At 43.1% G+C, this 23,479-nt stretch overlaps 1 protein-coding gene across 7 annotated transcripts in view; it reads left to right on the forward strand.

Moving 5' to 3' along the window:
- Window positions 1-2,191: 2,191 nt before the first annotated feature.
- The window catches only part of GSPT1 (G1 to S phase transition 1), a 39,409-nt gene continuing 18,121 nt past the window's right edge, over window positions 2,192-23,479 (forward strand). The window contains exons 1-5 of one of the 7 annotated variants that reach the window (XM_061600342.1): window positions 2,192-2,989; window positions 20,865-20,912; window positions 21,069-21,110; window positions 21,445-21,519; window positions 23,226-23,453. In XM_061600342.1, the coding sequence (XP_061456326.1) occupies window positions 2,566-2,989; window positions 20,865-20,912; window positions 21,069-21,110; window positions 21,445-21,519; window positions 23,226-23,453 (817 nt within the window). In that variant the 5' untranslated portion in view covers window positions 2,192-2,565. The remainder of the gene's footprint in view (window positions 2,990-20,864; window positions 20,913-21,068; window positions 21,111-21,444; window positions 21,520-23,225; window positions 23,454-23,479) is intronic. The other 6 variants (XM_061600343.1, XM_061600344.1, XM_061600347.1 and 3 more) reach the window with 6 other exon arrangements.

Consider the following 23,479-nt stretch of genomic DNA (forward strand, 5'->3'; position numbering starts at 1 on the left):
AGGGAACTGTGACTATTTAAGTCACCACACAACAGACAAGGTCCCACCACTTTTTCCAAAAGACAGTTCAATCCAGCTACATCTACGTTTGAAGGAAGACATGGATTGTACGCATTAAACACTCTCAAAGGAACATCAGAACCGACTACAGGAACATCCACAGCAAGATACTCAAAAGAAGTCACAACTTCTACCTCAGCATAACTAAAGCCATCTTTAAAAAAATAGCAACACCCTCTCCCACTTGCCCTATCCCTCTGAACAGCAGCATAGCCCAGCAAATTAAAATCTAAAGACTCTACAAGCCATGTTTCCTGGCAACAAATCAAATCAGGCAGCTCTTGCAAATTACTCAAAACATCTTGGCCATGTGCCACCAAACTGCGAGTGTTCCAACTGGATGTCTCAAGGCCAGGCATGTTATGTCTCAGAGCGCCACAGAAGCTCACAAACCAAAGATAAAACACCCACTTCTTCATATTTCTCCACAGCCTGTAATACAACCCTCTTCTTCTCCAGTTTCCTCTCCGTTTGCACTGTAGGTAATAACTTCAACTATAAACGCAGCAAACTTCTCTTTCCTTGCCACTAAAACATCCGTGTCATTTCTGCTTTTCCACAAACCAAGAGGAAAGAGTAGAAACCACATCAGCAGCCACAACCCTCCTCTGCTGCCTACACTGTGCAGCAGCAGCAGCTGCATAAGAAATCCCTTCCTTTGCATGCAAAGATTGGATATCCCAAGCTTTTTTTGACACCGGACAACCCCTATACACAGGGCTATGATTACAGCCACAATTAGAATGCACAAAGGATGTGAGCCATCACATTTATCAAAGGCATGGGCACCCCCACACTCCCCACATTTTACACAACCCCGACACACACAGATGCCCCATGTCCATAAGCCTGACAGCAAAAACACCACAATGTGGGAAGGATAAAGGGTCTAATCCAAAAAAATGATATCCTATACAGTACACACACAGTCTGGAAGTTCCTGCCCTTTAAGAGCAAACTGTCCATGGGCTCAGTTCCCCATCCCTCCTTGAGCACAACCTCTTGACCATTGTCACTCCTCCCCCAACGAGCGCATAAAGTCTTTCCCAACCCTTGGGTCCCCAGATGTTGTTGGACTACAGCTCCCATCAGCCCCAGACAGCATAGCCAATGGATAGGAATGATGGGAATTGTAGTCCAGCAACATCTGGGGACCCAAAGGTTGGGAAAGGCTTTAACACCTGCCTCTGACATATCCAAAGGGACCCCTGAACAACTCCTTTCCTTTCACTCACAAACTGAAGCAACTGACATTAACTTTCATTTTCCCCAATTGTGTAAGTTTCAAAAATGCCTCCAATTGCTTCTCATTTTGACATTCCACCAAGTCACCCCCTTGCATTCGTCTAGCACACGCAGTATCTCCAACTGCCTTCTTAATCCACTCCGCCAGTTTCAAAGGACTAATGTCCCCCATCTTAACCTCTTTTAACATTCCTTTTACTACAAAATTAGTATGCTGCTTCCCTTCCCTTCCCCCTCCTGTCCCCTAGTCCCCAACTTCAAAGGACCCTTTCCTCGACCTTTTTTGCGTTCCCCTCCCCATCTCTCCTCTCTCCCGAAACATATTCGGCATGTCTCTCCTTGATGGACTGCCTTCAAATCGATTCTGACTTATGGCGACTCTATGAATAGGGTTTTCATGGTAAACGGTATTCAGAGGTGATTTTACAGCCTTGCTCTGAGACTGAGAGGCAGTGACTGGCTGTGTGGGGATTCGAACTCTGGTCTCCCAGGTCGTAGTCCAACAAAACCACTACACAGCTCTGGCCCTCCTTACGCTTCCGCAAACTAACCACAGCTGATTCTCCCTCCATTCCTCCACTACCATACCAATATACTCCCCATCCAATAAACTACATTCCCCATCTCCTTTTAAGAGGAAGCGCAGGGTTCCGACTACTATGTTGCAGCGCACAGCCCGCTGGGATTTGTAGTTCCTTCGCCACGAGCGGCGCGACGTTTCAAGTCCCCTCTGAAAGAAAAAGGAAAGCCGCGCAATGGCAGCTGGGAATTGTTGTTTTCGCGTACGTGCGATTCGTACGACGTGGTGGGGGGGAAGAGAGAGAAAGAGCGCTTCGTCTCCCATGTTGCCTGTCAGCGACGCACTTGCGCGCAGCCTCTCGGGAATTGTAGTCCCGCTCCTCGAAGCACCCATGCCGCAGATAAGCACGCGGAGCGGGGAAAGAACTACCAAGATGGCATCCGTCCGCTGATTCCTCGGCGTGGGGAGGGGGAACGGTAAGGAAAGAGAGTACGGCAGCTCGGGGAGGCCATACTGCGTCCAGGCGGCGGGGCACACGCGGAGTGGCTGGAGCGAGTGCCGAGACGGTGGTGCCGCCGCGTTCCCGGCTGTCGCCCTTCCTCCTCCTCCCTCCCCTTTCCCTCTTCTGCCCCACCACCGCCACCCACCTCACCCCGCTGTCCTCCCAGGCCGTCGGGAGGGGGGGGAGAGAGACGCTTCGGGAAGCGCAGAGGCTTGTGGGGGACGGGCAGGCACACAAAATGGAGGCGAACGGCAGCGGCAGCAGCAGCGACTCGGCGCCCGACTGCTGGGACCAGGCGGACATCGAGCCCGGGAACTGCCCTCCTCCTTCTGCCGCCGCCGCACCTTCCTCTGACGACGCGGCTGTGCCCAACCCGGCCCAGCTCGACGCAGCGGAGCAGGAGCAGCTGCTGGGCGCGGCCTTCAGCCGGCATCTCAACGTCAACGCCAAGCCCTTCGTGCCCAATGTCCACGCCGCCGAGTTCGTGCCGGCCTTCCTGAGGGGAAGCCCAGGCCCGGCTCCCTCCTCTTCCTCCACCACCACCACCTCTTCCTCCTCCTCTTCGTCTTCGTCGTTTTCTTCCGCGCCGGGACTCCCGCCGCCTCCGCCTTCGCCCCCGCCCGGCCTGCCGCCCCAGACGTCGTCGTCCTTGCCGCCACATGGTAACCGAATGGGGGAGGGGGTTCTTCACGTTTGGGGAGTTGCGAGGGGGTATTGTTTGTGTTGGGGGGCTCTTTTTGGCTCTGGTGGCCTTGCTGGGGCTCGTCGGCCCAAAACTGTTGGGTTGCCTGGATGAAGTCTCAACACTTCGTGCTGAGGCTCAGGTAAGTTGCGTGTGAGGTTGCAGCTTTAGCCTAGAAAAAGTGAAAAAATAAAAAGTCCACACTTTTTATTGGAAAGTGTTAGGCTGCCGTTCTGCTAAAGTAAAGCTGCTTATTACGATCAGGGTGCCAAAAATAAAGAGGGACGTTCTCTAAAAGAGCAAACGGCAGGATATGTAGTATGTGTATTTTCTCTCCTTCGCTTTCTGTGTTGTCCTTACCCGTTTTATTCAACAACCCTACGAGGTAGGCTAGAGAGAGAGTGTAGTGGCTGGCCCAAGGTCACCCAGCAATCTTTATTGCTGGGGGATATTGGCCCCCCTTTTCCCCAGCTCGATGGTCTAACCCAGTGGTTTTTATCCTTTTTTGGGTCACAGACTGCTTTGAGGATCTGGTGAAAGTTATGGACCCCTTTAAATAAAAAAATAAATTTTATTTCGTCAGGTAAAAAACCATGGTCTGTTGAACTTGTTGGGATAATTTGAATAAATTTGGTGGAGGGGTATCAAGGGGTCAGATTAGTGAGAAGCAAACGAGGGATCCCAGAGATAGTGGAGTTTGAGCTTTTTGAATGCGGGGCAGAGAGGAGGTTGTGTTCCATTTGGTAGCGGGGACATAGACTGGGGCATGGAGACTTGGCCTAACTTTCTGAAATCATAGCTGACGACAAGCACAGTGAGTATTTGCCCATGAGGGGCTTCGGAGGAAAGGTCTGTGTGTTCAATGTGTCTGGGAGGAGAGCGTGAAAGAGGACAAGGGGGACCCTCAGATACCAGGGTTCAGGAAGAAGAGCGGATTGTGTGCTGTGTTGGTACGAGATAGAGACTTACATGCAAGCTATGGAGTACTATGGAGGCATGGAAGCTGTGCTGGGGCAGGTAGAGAAGAGGAGTGACTCAGAGCACCACAGTGGCTGTGATGCAAGGCGGTACGTCACTTGCCTACGTTGGCAGAGGAGGAGGAAAAAGTCTCTTTCCTGGTAGTAGAAGAGTTGCTGTGAAAACTGTTCGTAAAGACTTTCTGGTTGCCTTTATGTTCTCAACCTACCAGTTAACAATATATTTTTGTTTTGTTACCTTTTATTTTGTCCTTCCTCCAAGAAAATGAGGGTAATATATGGGGCTTCTTCCTCCAGTTTTACCCTTGATGGTTCTGAGATGTAGGTTAAGCTGAGAAATAGCATCCCAAAGTCACTCAGTCACTTGGACCGGGATTTGAACCCTGTTCTCTCCAGCTCAGTAGTCTGTCAGCTACTTTGCTCTGGTTGCCTTTTGAGCTATATGCAAGCCTTCACAGGAAAGTAGGAGAATATTGTAAACTTGAGAAACAGGAGAATTTACATAACAGACATGAACAGAGAGAACTTAACCTGGTTAACTATATCTCAAAGGTAGTTCTCATTGCATGGTGTATGGGCAGAAAGGCAGATGGCAGAAACTTTGTTGGAATGCTTGTAGCATGTTGCACATGTCTTGTGTTGGACATAGAGGTTCTTGTGGACTCTGGGTTAACATATTACCCACTGTGTCATTATGAGGTTACACATAGGCACTTTTTTCCTAAGTGGACCTTACACCTGATTTCAGTTAGGTTAGTTGATATTAGATTTTTCTTGCCATTTATTTTATAGGTTGGCTAAGCTTATTCATACAAAGTGCCAGCATACACTCAGGCTGCTTTCTTCTGCCATAATGCCATCGTTGGGGAGTTCCCCTTAACTTAGTGTTTCCTACAGGGAGTGCTTGAGACAGTGAATGGGTTGGAGAGTGGGGAGGATAGGTGTCTCTTCAAGGTCATCAGGTGAATCTTGAACTATGGTACAACATGCTAAGACTATAGGAACTGTGAACTGTAAGACATACTGTTTCCTAATATCGGCTTCAGATTTGTAATATTTGCAGTAAGGTGCCTACTTTTTAAAAAAGCTTTCCTTAGTTTTATTTCATTAGGCAGGTTGGTTGGCTTGACTTTGTATCCCGCTCTTGCCCGCATGATTTAGTAATTGTGACTACATCGTAAATAGAAAGTCATTATTTATTTATTTTATTATTTATTTAATTAATTAATTTCATTTATAAACCGCCCTTAGCCAATGGCTCCCTGGGCGGTGTACAACATGTTGGCTAATGAATGGGCTTGGGCCACTTTCTATTTGAAGCGGGATCCTCTGCTGAAGCTGAATTCTGTGCATGCCTTCTGTTGAATTTAAGGAACATTCTCCCAAGTAGCCACTCTCTTGGCTTGCAGGCAAGTAAGGGAGGCTGTTTTTTAGTTGGGAGAAAGTTGGCTTTTTTTTTCATTTCAGGTAGACAATGTGCAAATCAACCTTACTTGTGACTCTAATTTGTAAACTGAAATCTTTTTTTGCTTTTTTGTCTACAGAAACAAAAGTTTGTCTATGCAAAAGTATTGCACTCCTTGTGTGCAGCACATCTTGAAAATGCCATGTTTGAGTGCTACAATCTCATTTTAACAGCCTTAATATCTGTGTTACTCTGCATTATGTGTGAAGAAATTTGGCATCGCTTACTGACTTATTCTTGGGGATAGCAGAATTGTTTGGGTACTTTCACAATAGATAACTGGATTATGATATATATGAAGCCAAAAACACCCTGACTACTAGGAATGTTTGAAAATTAACACTTCCCATGAAGTCTTCCTTCGTATCAGCTAGCAGACAGACAGACAAGCCGCACCACTTCACTGATAGAAAATGGGAGAGGGGTGTGGGACCTCATGCATAATATTTCATAGATTAGGAGCAGAATATGTCAGCAACTAGGTTGTACAGCTCATGTAACAGATTGGAGAGGCAAGGGAATTTTCCCTTTCAACTTCAGCTATCCTTGCATGAGGCAAGAGCCTCTGGCAGCCTCAAACAGATCTCTGCATACAGAACACAAGCTGGCCGTATACTATTTCAATTTGTATACATTAACTCTTGGCTAAATCAGTTTTGGGTATTGGGTATTTTAAAACTTTTATAGCATATTTTATATGAAAATATTCAACTTAACACCTTAAAATGTCATTTGAATTTGAAAAAAATGCTTTTAAAGAGAATTGAACCTGTTTGGGTCCCTATACTTCTGCATTACCTATGGCTTCACTTAATTCTCACTGAGGATGCAATCCAACTATTATTTGCACTGGGCTGGGGGGAGTTGGATGTGGCAGACCCCTGGCTGAGCTGGCAGGCTCCTGGTACCACCGGGGTCTGCCAGCAGAAGCCCTTCATCCTGGCTCAGCCATGGTGCTGCTGGACCCTGCCAGCTCAGCTGGAGGTCCACAGGGATGAAGAGCTGGCGGTAGTCCAGAAAATGGGGCGTTCTGGGGGACTTGGTGGGGGAGGAGCTGCAGGGGGACTTAAGTGGCATCCAAGTTGCCCTCAGAGTACTCCCGCAAGTCTTAATCCACAGGAAAAATTTGCTGGCAAAAGGGTCGGCAGAGAAAAATAATTGCAGTGTTGGTCTATAGAGAGTTCGTACTCCCAGGTAGGGCTATTTGTGGGAGCCGGCTCTTCTGTTCCAGCTCCCGGGCACAGTTCCTAACAGAGCCTGCATTCAGCCAGGCCGGCAGCTCCTGAGCGGCAAGTGGATGCAGCAGAGCTTCCTGCCGGCTCTTCCTCTGCCAGCCCTCCACTCCCACCGGCTTCCCCTCATTTGGATTGCTCTGCCCATTTCTTCCGCTTCCTTCTGTTTCTTCTCAGTGCTGTTTGTCTCAGTCTTTGCCAACACAGAGTAAGGATTGCTAGTTGGGGATCATTGTCTTTCACCTTTGACAACTGGCAAGCTAACACAGGGTAAACTACTTCAAGCGCCTGTCCCTGCTGCTTGATGGAGTTGCTTGGGCACAATCTACCTTTTGCATATGGCTGTAGGGCTGTCATTCTTATTCAGAACTTTAAGGACTGTCTGATCCCTTATGTGCCATCTCAACCACTGACCTCCTCTATGGGGCACTTCTTGTGGTTCCTCACTTTCCTGGCATTTGGTCAGTCTTTACCAGGGACCAAGCTGTTAGTATGGCAGGCCCCACCCTGTAGAAGTTCCTGCCAGTAGAGGTTCGGCAGGAATCATCCCTGTCTTGTTTTAGACCCTGAAACAGTGCTATTAAGGCAGGCCAACAGTATTATGGATTTTTTTCTGATTTTTTTTTACTGATGCCTTATTGATATTTTTATTGTTGTAATTTTTTGTATTGTATTTTTCACAAAAGTGCAGTTTCTAAATCCTTAAATACGTGCCTCTCCCTTTGCAGATAAGAACAAATTCCTCAGAAACACTTTAGCTCTCTTCAAACTTTCACTGAATGGATGTTTGGTAGGAGCACCAACCCACTCCCAGTCAGTACAGTATTAAATGCAAACAGTGTGATATAGGAACTTGTTTGATTTGATTTATTGTAGATGCTTTCTACAATTGGAAAGCTTTGGGCTATTTATTTGTATCCTACTCCTTCTCTAAAGAATTGAAGGCAATATTCATGGGTACTTGCCAGGCTTGTACCTGCTTAACTTAAGATGGAGCTATGTAAGGTTCCTTCTGTGGTCCAATGCAACTTCCATAGGCCTATGAAACTTTATTCCCGACATCTTCATAGAGTCCTCTCACCGCCTTTCAGCTTCCTTTATTCCATTAGATGATTGTTTTGTCTTAACTGGGGAGATCCAGTTTAGGTGGTTGTTGTTGTTATAGGTGGTTGTTGTTGTTAAAGTTAGGAAGGCTTACTTGATAAATGCTGAGTATCCCATCTAGCACGTTGCTGATCTTGCGCTCTTAACTCGGTCAGCAGTCTCATGGAAATCCACTGTGTTGAGCAGAGAGGTGGTCTCTGCCTTGAGGAGCTTTCAGTACAAATCTGTGCAACAAAGGCTTATGGGAAGGTGCTCAATTGCGTAGACAAAAAGCCTGGTATGTCATTGATGTGTGGAGTTCTGGGAGTAGGATTTTGCTGAGAGAAATAGACATTATGTAAAGCTGGTGAGAACAGCACAAATGTAGGCTAGAAGAAGAACAAATCCAGACAAAACAAAGTTCATTTCCCCAGGTTAGTGGTGGTCAACCTGTTCTAGAGGGAACTGCAGTCACTTTACGGACCAGGCTTTAGTCTGAGGGAGCTCATTGATCCATTTTTCTCTCTGGAGAAAGCCTATGTCATCCAGAGCTGCTTTTACAGAGTTAGGGACAGAGACAGCCTTGTTTTTTATCCACATCCTCGTAACTTTCCAATTAGACCACTGCAATGTGTTGTCTGTGAGGCTGCTAAGTGGGGAGAAAGTGAGTGGAGAAGCAGCACTGGCTTTCTCTTGGCTGGCAACCTTTTCATTCAAAGCCCTTCAGCGCATCCTAAATCTGATGGAGAGTCTAGTCAGCTATCCCAAACTTGAAACAGGTGAAACTTCCACTTAGCATTGGGGAGTTGTTGTGACTTAGCTGCAGACTTCATAGACAGGAATGCACTTGCTTACAGGATAGGGGGAAGAAGGTACACTGGGGCTACCCATTCTTGTGTGGATTAGCATTGTGTCCAGTGGGGTGTCTCTTTACAGGGATTTGTGTCTGCTATCAGATTCTCACTGTGCAGCAGAGGCAGCCTGGGAGAGACCGGAACTTGACACAAAATAACCGGTGATTCCTCTTTAGCCTTGGAAGGAGGTCTGTTGGTAGGCCTATCATTCTACCTTGCTTGCATCCTTCACTTCTATGAACAGGTAGACTGAATGTAGCAAGGAGGTGGCTCAGTTCCCATTCAAAAAGTGCTACTGCAATTGCTTTTGAACAAGAAAAGGGTTTCACCCCTTTTTCCTCCCACCCTGCCCCATTTGTCTTTGGGCAATCAAATATTTGATATTCTTTCCTTGGTTTCTCCCAGAGCTTATGGAAGAGTTTACTTATTTACTTCGTTAAATGTTCAACAGGAAAACAAAAAAGGTTATGCCAGTCAGCTGTAATTCATTTAGGAATTAATACCTTGGCTTATGAAACAAATATTTGATAGATATTGTTCGAAATGAAGATAAAAGTGCATTGGGAGAACTGCAAACGTAACACTAAAATGCATATTCACCAGTATTCTGGAAAATGGATTCTCTTATCTCAGTAAATAGGCTTCATTTGAACCAGAGTCTGGGTTGGATGTCAGAGCTTGTTCTGCTGTCTGAAGGGAGTATTCATCTGAGCTTGTACAGAGTCTTTTCCCTCTTCACTGAGTATTGACAACCAGGCCTCTTACATCCAGGCTCCTTTTAGAAGGGTGGGATCGAAATCTAAATATAATTATTATAATAATTGAGACTAGGGAGGAGGCTTCCAGGTCTGAGGGTGTAACCATCAACCAATTGTGAACTGGCTGCTGTCATCTTTGTGTTAAGAATTAAGAGAGGCAAACCTGCAACACTGTAAACGAAAAGTTGTTTGGAAGCAAGGATAGCATATGGCCTAATATTTCTCACCCCTAATGTGCCTTCCCAGGTTTGCTTTTCTGGTTTTGTTATCACTGGGATCTAAACAGAGCTGGACAAATCTCAAGCACATAGGTCTCATCTTGGTTCTAGAAATTTTAGTCCTTTTAAACGTTTTAGCTGGATTAGCTATAGGGGACTTTAAAACATTTTTTTCCAGTCCTGGTTCTAAGGTCTCTGATTACAGGACTTCTTGAAAATAACTACATGGCTGGACTGTCAGTAGATTAGCTCTATGCAAAAGTAAGGCAAAACCTGCTCACACTTTGAAGGTTTGCTTTTGACAGGTTCACCACCTAATAAGCTCACAGCTAATAATGCATCTGGGTCCTCTTTGAACTTCTCAGGAGCCAAGCTGGAATGTCAAGTTCTGCCTTTTGTTGTAGTCCCTGCCCTACATTATTTCCCACATTCTTGTAAAAAAAAATAAGTATAATAAATGAAGTGTTGTAGCTCAGGAGGTACTTCAAGATGCCATATAAAGTAGTACAGCCATGCGGTTTGAACTGGAAATAGCATGTGACAGCCTTTGCCTTGCAATGCAAGTTTCAGTGTAGAGGTATAATCCACAGAAATGTGTTCAAGCCCATTGACACAGACACGTGATTGCTTTTCAGAACCACATATTTTCTGATTATGTAATACTTGGAATGATGTACAGTGTTCTTGTTTTTGTTTATCCTTGATGAATATGGGATCTGTCCAGTGTTGCCAACTGCACACACAGAATGGAATTTTCTCTCTCATCCCTGACTGTCACTACTAAAACAGACTTTTTTTTAATTTAGAAAAGTTTCTTCTTACTGTGGCTAGGTGAGTATTTTTCAACTGGACTCATATGTGCCTTGGTAGTAATGGCATTCCTTAAATTTAAATAATTTTTTATAATCTGTTCTGTGACTTCCCCAGATAGCTTTACAACAGTAAGGCAGCATCCATTGCAGAACCCCCTGTGAGCTCTTGTCTGTCCATTCTATTGACCTGTGTGATGCTTCATAGAGTATAAGAGGTAGGGTCCCTGCACCCAGGGACTTGCAGTCTATAATCCACTGTAGGAAATAGAGGAAGGGGAGGGAAATGGGATCGATGTGCATTTATTTTGTTTACATTTTAGAACAGACCCACTGAAACTTCTGAACCTCAGTTATTTTAAATAGAACTAACACTGGACGTGACCTCTGTTGTTCAGTAGGTGATATCCATTGTTAGTCCTACTCAAGAGTAGAGCCATTGAAGTTAATGGGCATGACTAACGTAGGTTCATTAATTTCAGTGAGTCTGCTCTGTGTAGGACTAGCGTGGAATACAACTCTGTATTTGTCCCACTAGCGTACACACTGAAAGGCCATAGCTCAGTGGTGGAGCACCCAGGGCTTCGGAGTCGGAGTTGGAAGCAATTTTGGGTGGAGTTGGAGTCAGTAGAAATGTACCGACTCCGATTCCGGCTTCAATTGACAAATTTTTTAAAATATAAATTCAAAATGTCAAAGAAGCTTCCCATGAAGTCAGCTGTAATTGAGCATTTCACCATAACTCAAGATGGAAAACATTTTGTGTGTCAGTGTATGACACAGGACCCAGATGAAGACAAATGCTGTGATGCCAAGATCAGCGCATACTCAGGCAGCGATAAAAATGCTCCTACGAGAGCTTCCAATTTAAAAAGACATTTACAGCCCTTTCCAGGGCTGTGGAGTCGGAAGCAATTTTGGGTGGAGTCGGAGTCGGACAGTAGAAAAATAGAGGAGTCGGAGTTGAAGGTTTGGCATACCGTGGGAGGAGCACCTGTTTTGCATGCAGAAGACTCCAGGTTCAGTCCCCAGTGGCCTCTGCAGGTGATGCTGGGGAAAGATTCTATACCTGTAATTCTGGAGAATTACTGCCAGTCAAGATTAGTCAGAACTGAGCTAGATGGACTAGTGGTCTGACTCAGTATACAGCAACTTCCTTAGTTACAGCAGAGAATGAGAACAAAATAGGCTTCCGGGTTTTTTTTATGAAAAGGGAAAACAAATTACGAAGCCTTCCCTGAAAAGCTACTAGCAGATAATTGTGTTTCTACTAGCCTACCTGTCCAAGTTTGTTAGCAGTTTGAATATTTGAAGCCCATTTTTTCAATTTGTGTAAAATCCCCAAAGCAGGCAACCATATAGTGCACATATAATCTGAAATAGATTGGGGGGGAATGCTTGCCAAATTGCGAAGAGCTGATTCTCACTTGCCTTAGGCAAGCAAACAAGTAGTTATTTACAATCTACCAGGGCGTTGTTCAACGAAAGTGCCAAAGTTTCCTTTGTAAAAAGAATGGAAAAGTCCAGCAAGCTTAGATCTCTATTGCAATCATCAAAGTTAAAGGAGGCTGTGTAGCAAGCACAAGGAGAGTTGAGCATAGTCTCCATCAGAGTATTTAGGGCAAAGAGTTAATATGTTATGTATGCTTATCTCCCCATCCCCAATCTTAAAGTATTATGGTAGCTCTTATTTTTTATGATAGATTAATGCCTAAAGTGGCTGACAATGCATAAAAATAAGCAGTACATAGTTTAAAAAACCAATATGAATATTACAATCAAAAACAGAAAATAAAAACACAGTTAAAATGGCACAGCATAGAAAAAGTCCAGAACATTAAAAGACCTTTAAGTAAAAGGCTTTCATTTAGAGCTGGAAAGATGCAACACTTGACTTATGCCTCCCTAGGGAGAAAATCCCAAAGCTGGGGCGCCGCTGTTGCAAAGGCTCTTTCCAGCCAGCATCAACCTCATTTCTGGAAGTGGGACCAAAAGAAAGGTCTCTGAGGAAAATCTTAATACACAGATAGGGTCAAACCCTTATGACAGCGTTCACCACCACCACTTAGCGCTCTCCAGAAATTTTTGACCACAACTCTCTTATCATCCCTGACTATTGGTGATGGGAACTATAATCTCAAGACATCTGGAAAGGACCAGACTGGGGGACACTGTAATTTGAAAGCGACTCTATTCTTGTTAACCAGATGTTTAGGTTGTTAACCTTTTGGGGGCAAGGCTTGAGTTCTAGGAGTGGTGCTATATGTTTTTAGCCTTATGGCCCCAAAACGGGTTCCCAGACTGTGGCCTGTGAGCTTCATTCAGGTGGTCCATAGTGTGTCTGTGAAGAACAGCAGGAGCAGCAGCTATGAATGGTGGGCACAGCACATTAAATGTTCCTAGATTTCTAATTGTATTCTGACTGCTTACGTTGTATTTTATTATTTTCTGTATTTTATATTTTATTTTATGGAATTAAAATGGTAATACAATAAAATACAGATAGGAAATAAGAAAGCAATAAAAAAGACAAAATTTATGTAGAATATAGTACAGTACATGACAATTGCCACAACAGGCAGAAAATTTATTAAGTGGTCTGCCAAGATCCGTAGCAATTTTCAAGTGATCCGTAGGAGGAAAAGTTAGGAACCACTGCCCTAAAACATTCAAATATGCATATGGTTTCTAGATTTGGGGCCAAATTAGATGAGGTGGTCGCGGACTTTTGTGTTGCAATCAGGTCACTGCTCAGTCTGCATAAAGCAGAAGGATTGAGAGAAGGGATTTAAAGCACATTAACAGTAGATGGGATGGATGCTGAACCATACCCTGTCCATCCTCCCTCCCCACAAATTACTTGGTTGTCTTTCCTTGCAGAGCTCAGAGACTGAAAGAAGCCCCCTTTGGAAGAGGAAAGCACATGCTAGGGGGAAGGGTTCAGTTCTGCCATCCTTATAAACCTTAAATCTCTCTCTCTCTCTCTCCACCCTTTTTGTGAATTCCGCATGATACAAGTTGGAACATACAGCATCACAGCTAGTTCTATGACTTGGTAACAATTTGGGTAGGAAAGAAGGTTTGTCTAAAATGTTAGAAATGCTAACTGTTTGCCTTAGAAAGCTGTTGTAGGTTTTTTACAGAATTTTGACTTTTCCAGGACTTGAACTTAATCCAGTACGGATTTTTTAAACTGAGGCTGGCACACTTTATCAATTACTATGGTAAAAGGGTGGAAGGAATCTTTCTCAAACTTGCAGATGACCCAAAACTGGGAGGAATAGTTAGCATTTCAGGAGGCAGAAATAAATTTAAGATGACCTTGACAGAGTGGAAGACTGGTGCCAAACCAACAAAAATAAATTCAGCAGAGCAATTCAGTGCAGTAGTTCTACATTTAGAGGGCAAAATCAAATGCACAACTATAGAATGGGGGCTACCTGATTTGGCAGTAGTACAGATGAAAATAGTCTTTGGGGCCCATCACTGAATATGAGTCAGCAGAGTGATGTGGCCGCAAAAAAGGCTAATGTAATTCTGGTCTGCATGGAGATGTGAATGCCTGGAAAAAATTGGGGAGGAAATGGAGTTTTCCCAGGTTTTTCCAAATTTTTCAGTTCCCCCCCCCTTGAAAATTTGGTGAAAAAACAGGGGGGAAATGTTCCCCCATAGGGTGGGAGGTTCAGGCCTTCACATCTGTAGGTTTGCATTACTAGCACTACAGTTTACAAGTGATAGTTCCACTTTATTCTGAACTGGTCAGATCTCATCTGGAGTATTGTGTCTGCTGTGGGTGCGGCACTTCAAGAAGGCTGTAAATGCATTGGAATTGGTTCAAGTGTAGACTGGGGCAGGGACATGATACCTAACATTCTATCTGAAAGGCTGTCACATAGAAGAGGGCAAAACTTGCTTTCTCCTGCCTCTAAAGGGGAAGGATTGAATCTTTGAGTTACAGGAAGGTAGACCTTGGTTGCAGCTTCCTTGCAGTTTGGCTACCTCCACAATCATACATTCAAAGCACATGGCTTTCCCCCAAAGAATCATGGGAACTGTAGTTTAAGGGTGCTAGGAATTGTAGCTCTGTGTTTGTAAACTATAGTTCCCCAGATTCTTTGGGTGACAGACATGTGCATTAAATGTATGGTGTGGATGTGACCTGAGAGCAACTCAACAATAGAATCAACTAGCTCTGGATTTCCTGCATCAAGTAGAGGTTTTGACTATGTGGCCTGCAAGGCTCCTTCCAGTTATTATGATAACATGAATTTACATTACGTTGACTTTAAATGTTTCGGAGATGACAAAGGGAATAAACTATGACATAAAGGATTTTGATTTAGTATCTGTTTTAATGTTGATGTTTTATTTCTTTTTTAAAATGGTAAATATCTGCACTAATTGCACAAGAGTAGGAAATCCAACACATATAAATACAGGCCTAGATCCAGAGAACTAAGTGACTAGTTTTGCATGCCCAACCGCAGTTTCTTGAGCAGTAACACCATGCCATGTGGCAAACCACTCTTGAAACAAAAGTAGATGGTGACATGACATGGGCACCTGCTCTTTTAAAGAAACATCACATCCCACTGGGCATGCTGAGTTACCTCAGCGTGCCTAAAAGTAGTTCCCTGGTCATACTTCTTGGATTAGTAATTCATTGGCTTTTGGACAAATTATTGCAACATTTGTACATTTGTTCAGTTTGCGTTCTTAGCAATCCTATCTCATTAACTCCTTGCCTTCTTTCCCAATCCTGTCTTAAGGCAGTGTTTTTCAAAGGGATTCAATTATTAATGCACAATTCACTTTCTTGAGAACCTCCACTTCTTTAGCAAATTTCTAGCCTTTATGGTGCAAGGATATCCTTCACAGTGGTGGGCAGTATCTGCTGACATCTCAGAATCAAGGTTTCAATATCATTTCCTACATTCATGAGAGAAGGCTTCCATGATCTACATTACTTTATACTCAGTCATTGTTCCATCTAGCTCAGTATTGTCCATTGTGGCTGGCTGTGGCTTTCCATGGCCTTAAGCAGATGCCTTACATTCAATTCATTGCTATTTCCCAACATAGGGAGAAACCTGAAATGGATTTGGTAGCCAAACATGTTTACACTTTCTGGTGGTTGTTTGATATGATTATTAGATTTTAACCTTGTTATTAAATAAGATCTAATCTGAAAAAAGTGGCAGAGGCTTGCCATTCAAACATCCTATTTATATCTTCAAATGACCCTCTTGCCAATCATATCAAAATACATAACTAATGATCCACATTTCTTCAGTTCATGCAATTTGAAGGTATTGCATTCGGACTGTCCTTGATCTAGAGTCACCTGTGCTTCAGTACAGGTTCTCTGCCATGTCTTCTCTTGTTAAGTATGGACAGAATTATGTGCTTTTCATTGTACTTCCATAGAAATGAACACTTGTGAACACATCTTTTTTTCCTAAAATGTTGGGGGGAAGGTTGGCCATTAGTTAGAATTTTTATTTCAATTTCTTTGTAACTTACTGCAAATAGTTTACCGAATCATCAGTAATCTATAGAGAATATTTCTTTAATCAACTAAACCGTAGTTGATGTAGCATTTGAAGCTTGTAGCCCAAGGAGAAAGTGTCTGTTTCAATAATTTAGTCTTAATTTGGTATTATATGGTTTATTGGCCTAATAAAACTCATGGGTCGTCATGATGGAAAGGAATTATGGCAAAGCTTGGGCTCACATACTCTTTCCCCTCCAGCACAGCCATGCGGACAAATTCAGCAACTTTCAGTTCCATATTTTATAATTGCAGCTTTTCAGTTCATCTGAACCCAACAGACGGTGGTTAATCTCATCCATGCTTAGTTTGAAACAAGCCAGCTTCATACCACGGGTTATGGAAGCTTTGCAGCTTGTAGCAAAACATTCAACTATCTAAAGATGATGGTGGCTGCATTGGCCCAATCATGTCCTGACTTTAATAACCCAGGATACACACAAGCTCCATACAGCTCCTTTCCATGAGCAGGGAGGCAAACCAGACATGAAGCCAGGACTCAAAAGATGATGTGCAAATCCTGGCTTGTTTAGAAGCTATTAACCATATTCCCCTGTTCACATATGAGTAGGAAGCCATGGTTGACTGCAGTATGCTGGCTTATTTCTCCGCTTGCACAAAGGGCGTAGAAAAGCAGTTGCATGTGGGCACATGAAGCCTGTGCTTATTAAGCCAGGGCTTGATCATACAAACCAGGCCAGTGACTCAGTCATGGTTCATGGGGGGAAAAAAGACTGGTGCAACCTGAAATGAAATTAACTGCTTCAGAAGCTGAAGCAAAGGATGAATATTTTTTTTCCCCAACTGGAAATCCAGGAACATGACAAAGAATCATTGCATAAATCTGGTCAGGTAGTAAATGGCTTTTCACTAGTTAATACTTAGACACCTGAAGAACAGCTGGCATGCAGATATTATGAAGGTATGAAAACCGTCAACTGATCTATATAACTTCAATATTCTGTGCATTAGGGACAGACGGAAAATAAAGACCAGCATGAAACAGAAAATGTTTCAGACAGTTTGAGAATGGCTAAAAAGTGAATTGATCCTGGCTTTTGTTTTGAGAAGGTAACCTTCTGAAGGAGGAACAGACCACATGCAGTCAACCATAGTATATATGAATTTCCAGGGGCCATTGTCACAAGGGAAATAGCCACTGATTTGCAAACCCATGAGCAAAATATATGAATTGTGGAATATTCTATGATTGTGAGTGATGTAAATTAAAGTTTCTTAAAAAAGAAAACACTGGAATTCAACTATTTTTGTTTATTACTGAATCTGGGAGAGTTTTCCTCTCCTGAGACTTGACAGTCATTCTCTCCCACCTCTCAGTTCCTGCCATTGCTGATCATAAAACCCAACAGTGGGCAACCTTCTTGGTTAAGATCTGGCCCCATCCCATGGGCCAACTTTGACAGGTGGGCGGGGTAACCCACCTATCAATCATGTGGTGTCATTACAACATCACGTGAATGACAGGCAGGCTGTCCCGCCTTTCTGTCAAAATCCCTTGCTTGGGGCTCCCAAAGTTGGGAGCCACAGCCCAAGAGGCCTTGCTGCTGCTGTGCTTTTCAAGCTTCCCTATGGTCCTTTCATGTCGGAGGTGCAAAGGAGAAGCTTGGGGAGGTTCGCAAAGGTCCAAGACCCAGCCGGAGAGAGCTTCAAAGAGCAGTGCAGGGAGGAAGAAGCGCTGCTTCCCCCTCCTTGAACAAAGCACCCTTTTACCATCCATCAGCTGTTGGGTGATTGAGAGCACGCTTTGCTCTAGCAAAGCCCATTTTAAGGCCCTAGTTGTTCCTTTGAAGGCCTAATGTTACCCATCCCACACTTGACGTTGTGGTTCTCTGGTCAGTAGGCCAAATGGGGAGCACTGGGGAGCCACGTTTGGCCCGTGGGCCAGAGATTCCCCACCCCTGATTTAGCATCTTATCCTGAACTGGCACAATTCTTAATGTCTTCCATCTTCTCTCCCCCCCACCCCACATCCTTACGTACACACACACACACAGAGAGCCATGAAATTCAAAGCAGGATTTCAGTCTTAATCTGCTTTGTCTCTCTCTTGTCTTGGGAAAGTCTCCTGCCTTTTCCTTGGTTCTCATTGTGATCTTGTTGATCACCATCTTGTTGTGGTACATTATTTCATAATCGCTGGCTAACCTCTTCTAAACGTTTGGATAGTGATGTGGGGCAGGACATTTTCCAGTGCTTTATTTTCCAATGCTTTACAACTTCATTAGTAACCATGAAGAATATTAGGCAAGCATGATAGTTTCATAGCTGTAGTTCATGGTGGTTTCTTCCCCCCACCCAGGTGATTATGCCTAGCAAATACAGCAGTTGGCAAATAATGCACAGTTCTTTGCGTTTCTGAAATTTGTTATTGTCGAGTGTTCAGTACCTTTTCTTTTGTTCGTAAATTTAAACAATATAAGGGAAGTTCTTGCTAGTATCTTGAAACTTTCACAAGTATCCCAATAAAATTCTGTGTAATAGAAAATTATGTTAAATGTGCTTTTGTTTGTTTCCTCATGTATTTAACATGGTCTATTGGGGCCAGATATGTGAAGGCCGGAGGGGGGGGGCAGAAAATATGGTTGAAAAACTTTTAAAATTTGTCAGGGTTTTTTTATTCAGGCCTTCACATTTCTAATTGGGGTGAAAAATTAATATGGGGTACTTTGCTTACTAAATACAAGTAAGCATGCTACATTAGATCACTCTCTAGGGCAGGGGCAGCCAGCATGCTGCCCTCCAAATGCTAGACTGCAGTTTCCATCAGCCCCAGCCAGTATGATGGGAGCTGCAGTCCAACAACATCTGGTTGATCCAAATTTAAAAAACAAAAACAAACGTAATGTATATTGCCTTAATTTGTATAAGGAAACTGTCAGAAACTTTTCTAGTTCAGAATTTTTGAGAAAATGCACATCATGTATGTTTACAGCAGGGGTTCCCAAACTGATCCACGGACCACCAGTGGTCTCTGAGCATCATTCAGGTGGTCCAAGGCATGCTTGTGGTTGGAGATGGCCCATCCGTCGCATTCAGTACTCATATTGATTTGTAATTGCATTTGTGTTTTTTCTTACGTTGTGTTTTATTCTATTACAGTTTGAATTCTATAGAATTGAACTGGTAATAAAATAAAATGCAATGTATAAGACATAAAAGAAGCGACAAAAAGACCATTAAAAATTGGCAGCTTCTAGCCACAGCGCCCTACAATTGCTACAAGAGGCAGAGAAATCGTTAAGTAGTCCACCATGACTCTCATTATTATGGGGTCAGTCGGGGGAGATAAAGGGTTGGGCATTACTGGCTTAGAGGATCTGCCATTAGTGCCAGTCTCTGCCGAAACGCTCTGTCCAGTGTCGCTGAGCATTTCTAATTACTGCCCTGAAGAGGGTGGGGTGTTGCTGTTGCCTTTGTATCCTCTGCGTTCTGCTCCGCCTGACCTGCCTTCACCCTTCCTGCCTGTCACATTGGCCTTTTGCCAGCATGGCCTGCTCTGCTCTATTCTGTTGGAGCCTGCAATGCAAGAACGGCCAAAGGAAAAGTGACTGAGAGTCTTGTTTCTGTAGGAGTGTGAGCAAACCCTACGTTTACTTTACAGATCCATTGGTGCACTGGAACCCAGCATACTGAATTGTTGCCAAGTGCTAGGAAAAGCATGTAAATACCCATCTAATTCTCACCCCACACCAAAAGCCTTTTTTTTAATACAGAAAGTCAGTCAGTGTGTACCAATTTTAAGGAAACTGCTAGGCAGGGGGTAGTGTAGAAATAAGCAGGGTTTTTTGAAAATTTGCTTCCTGCGTTCCCAGCTGAGGGCTTGATGTAGTGGAGTCTTGTGCTTTTGTGCATTAATACCTTTTGGTATTTTCATTTTTTCTCAGTTTGCTGTTTTGACACTTAGTTCTGTGTATGTGAATATTCTGATACGTACTGTATTCAATCTTTCCAGCTTTAAATAATGCAGAATTGTTATACTGATCTTTGACAATTAAGACCGAAAGCATTAAAATGAAATGTCAGGGTTGAAGAAAACATTCCAGATTCATATTTGGTTCAACCAAATATTAAAAAGTCTGGAAAAAGACCTTCAGTTGCTGTTCCATATGTCTGCCCCATGGAACAATGCTTGGAAAATTACTCCTAACCATTATGGTGCTTTGATGTTTGACTTGTTTTTAAAGTACCTTTATTCTGCTTTCAACAGGGCTATTACAATCGCAGATTCTGGATTCTGATTCACATGACAATACAGGCAAATAGGATAGCTTTTTAGGACAGGCCCTTCTAGCATGTCACACTAAACCATGCTTTAGCATTACATGTGTGAGCAACAGTGAGCCTTGGTCTTGCATGTTTTGCCCCTTCCCTCTCCAAGATCAGAAGAATTCACTTTCATTTTAAATTAACCAGAACTCCACATTATTTTAGGACTCTAGTTAGTTTTTTACACTACGGTTTGTTCAAACCAACATCAAACCATGATTTATGTTTCTGGCTTGTTAACAAACCATTAGTTAACCAGAGTTCCTGGAGTTTGGGAGTTGCAGAGGACTTTAGTTTGTTTAACAGTGGGTGCTTCTGGTAACTTCACAGCATCTTTGGAAGAGGGGAGGGAGCTGCTGCTCATGCATGTAACACTAAACAGTGCTTAGCATTGAATGCAAAACGAGCCAGAAGACAGCTCAAACAGACCCTTATGCATGCTCTTAACACTTGTGATTTTTAGGATTTCAGGGAATAGGGAGGGGGCAAGGAGTAGGGGAGAACAATTCTAGAACCCTTCACTTGTCTATACTTCAGATTTACTGGCTGTTCTGTTTCTTGAACTTTCAGTGTAGTTATCTCAGGTACTTATTTCAATGCTGAATCTCTTGTTTGTTTAAGGGGCATCAGTAGAATCTTCACAAGAGGAAGAGCCATCATCTTGTGAAGGTAATGTGTGTCTTTGCTGGAAAACCTAAAGTGGAGCTAATCATTCGAGTAGGATACATTGTTTGAACCTTTGCTAAACTTATTCTAAAGGCATGTTTAACTGGCACATCTTGAGTTAATGTTATATATTTAACATACTTGATTCTTTTTCACCAGGGTCAAATGCTGCAGTCAGTATGGAAATCTCGGAACCAGTTGGTAAGTGAAATTATATAATATAGCTAGAACCACTGTTAGGTAGTGCTTGACTTGTTTAATTGAAGAGTTTCCTTCCTCTGCTGTTTTATTATTTTTTAATCATTGTTAATTTTACACCATTATTAAACATAATCAAAACATATAAATCATATTAACAAACTTAAATACTCAAAAATAATTTTAAATAATCTTACATTGGTTGGTGTTAGAATGCATTTATGGAATTTGGTTTTTAAAGGCAGGATATTTTCATTTACAATTTTCAGTATCCTGCTTATCTTACTTGTGCTTATTCTTTCCCTTTTCTTTTTGGGTATGGGATAAACCACAAAAGAGAGGGGGAAAGACCCACTTAAAGAACCCACATCCATCTATATGCTGGCAAAGGAACCTGATCACATTCTTCCTGGTTCGTGTATTGTACAAACTCATACCAAGTCAAAATAAATGTCTGTCTTTTACTTTGACCACTAGAGACTCTGAGCTTTTGTGTTAGTTTATCTAACAGTGCTTCATACCAGACCAGCTTATACCAATATTCTGTATGCTGTGTTATTGTGACAGATCATATATAGCAGCATTGTACAGTACATGAATTTGAAAATCTTCAGTTGGGCACCAAAGAATTATTGTATTGCCTTGTAGTTGCTCTAAAACAGGTGGGAAGAAGGCTGGTGTGGACATCTAATATCTCTGGGTTATTTGAAGTAGATCAGCAAGGATTTCTGACTCCAAGGTGTTAGTTATAACAAAGGCTTTCCCCCTCTCTAAACTGGGCTTCTGAAAGCAAGAATGCTGAGGGGTTGAGTGGGGAGAGAATGGGACTAGATTTTTGTGTAAAAAGGTTGTAATCTCATATTGAAAACAAATTCTTCCTAGGATTAGCATGCACTTAGAGCATTTTCCTTAAAAGCATTTTCCTTAATTCTAAGAGGCTGGAATCTAATGTTTTCATTCTGTGAACAGAAGGAGATTCCATACACAAGACAACCCCTTCCTTGAGCGTAGCTCTTCCTTGAATGAAGCAAGAATGTTGAATACTGTGAAGTGTATTGTACACCCCTTTCAAGCCACCTCTAGTTGGTGGGCTTTGTGTTTGGGTACAATAGAAAGTAGATCACACAAGCCTGAAATCTGCACACACCCCTATTCTTCCCAACTCTATTGTTACAATACCTTGTAAAAGTATTTTTAAGTCATGCTTCTGGTTTTCAAACAGTCTCATACTTTAGGTAGATTGACCAATTTTCACAGGCACTTTTAACCCAAGTATGTGAAAATCTCTGAACATGATGAAAGGAGAGAACAAGTTGTCAGTCGCCCCCATAAGCCATTTCAGCCATGAAGTTGGGTGCACTTTCCTCCTCAAAAGCTATGTGATCTTTTAGATTGCTTTCTGTGTTTCTTCTGCAACTGAAAATGCTCTTGCCCCCAAAGAATCTGGTGACCCCGATGAATTGTAGCTTGCTGTTAAAATGAGTTGATATCCAGTTTAGAAATAAGCTTTTGGATAATGACGTGTCAGCCAACAGAACAAAATCAGAAAAGCTGGAACTTGCAACAGTTGAACTATGACTGCTTAGATATAACACATCCGGCTTTGAAGATGGAGCAACTCCTCTATGAGGAAAGGTTGCAGCATTTGGGGCTTTTAGTTTAGAGAAAAGGCGAGTAAGAGATGACGTGATAAGAGATAAAAGAAATGACTTCTTCCTGCAGTGCATACAGTAGTTAAACTATAGAACTTGCTCCCACAGGAGGCAGTGATGGCCACCAACTTGAAGGGCTTTAACAGAGGATTTGATAAATTCATGGAGGATAAGGCTACCAAGGGCCACTGGCCACGATGGCTATGCCCTGCCTCCACAGTCAGAGGCAGTATGCTTCTGAAAACCAATTGCTGGAAGACACAGGAGGGGAGAGTGCTCTTGTGCTCATGTCCTGCTTGCAGGCTTCCACAGGGATCTGGTTGGCCACTGTGAAAACAGGATGCTGGACTAGACGGGCCATTGGCCTGATCCAGTAGGAGTACTGCTAACCTTCCCCACCCCTGCCACCAACCGTAAGAGAAAACAAACTGTTCTATTTGTTCAAATAAACTTTGTTAAATTCCAGTAGAAAACGGAGAAACGGACATGTCCCCTGAAGAATCATGGGACCATAAAGAGGAAGCTATTGAACCTGAATTAGCGAGTGGGCCTTCTGGAGATGCAGGACCTATTGAGGAAGGTACCCCAGAAATGATGGAGGAGGAAGAGGAGCTACCAAAACCTAAATCCATGGTAGCACCACCAGGTGCTCCCAAAAAAGAACATGTAAATGTAGTATTCATTGGGCATGTAGGTAAGTTGCAAAGAATTACAGAAAAG

The sequence above is a fragment of the Rhineura floridana genome, chromosome 17, assembly GCF_030035675.1.
Source record: "Rhineura floridana isolate rRhiFlo1 chromosome 17, rRhiFlo1.hap2, whole genome shotgun sequence".
Lineage (NCBI taxonomy): Eukaryota > Metazoa > Chordata > Lepidosauria > Squamata > Rhineuridae > Rhineura > Rhineura floridana.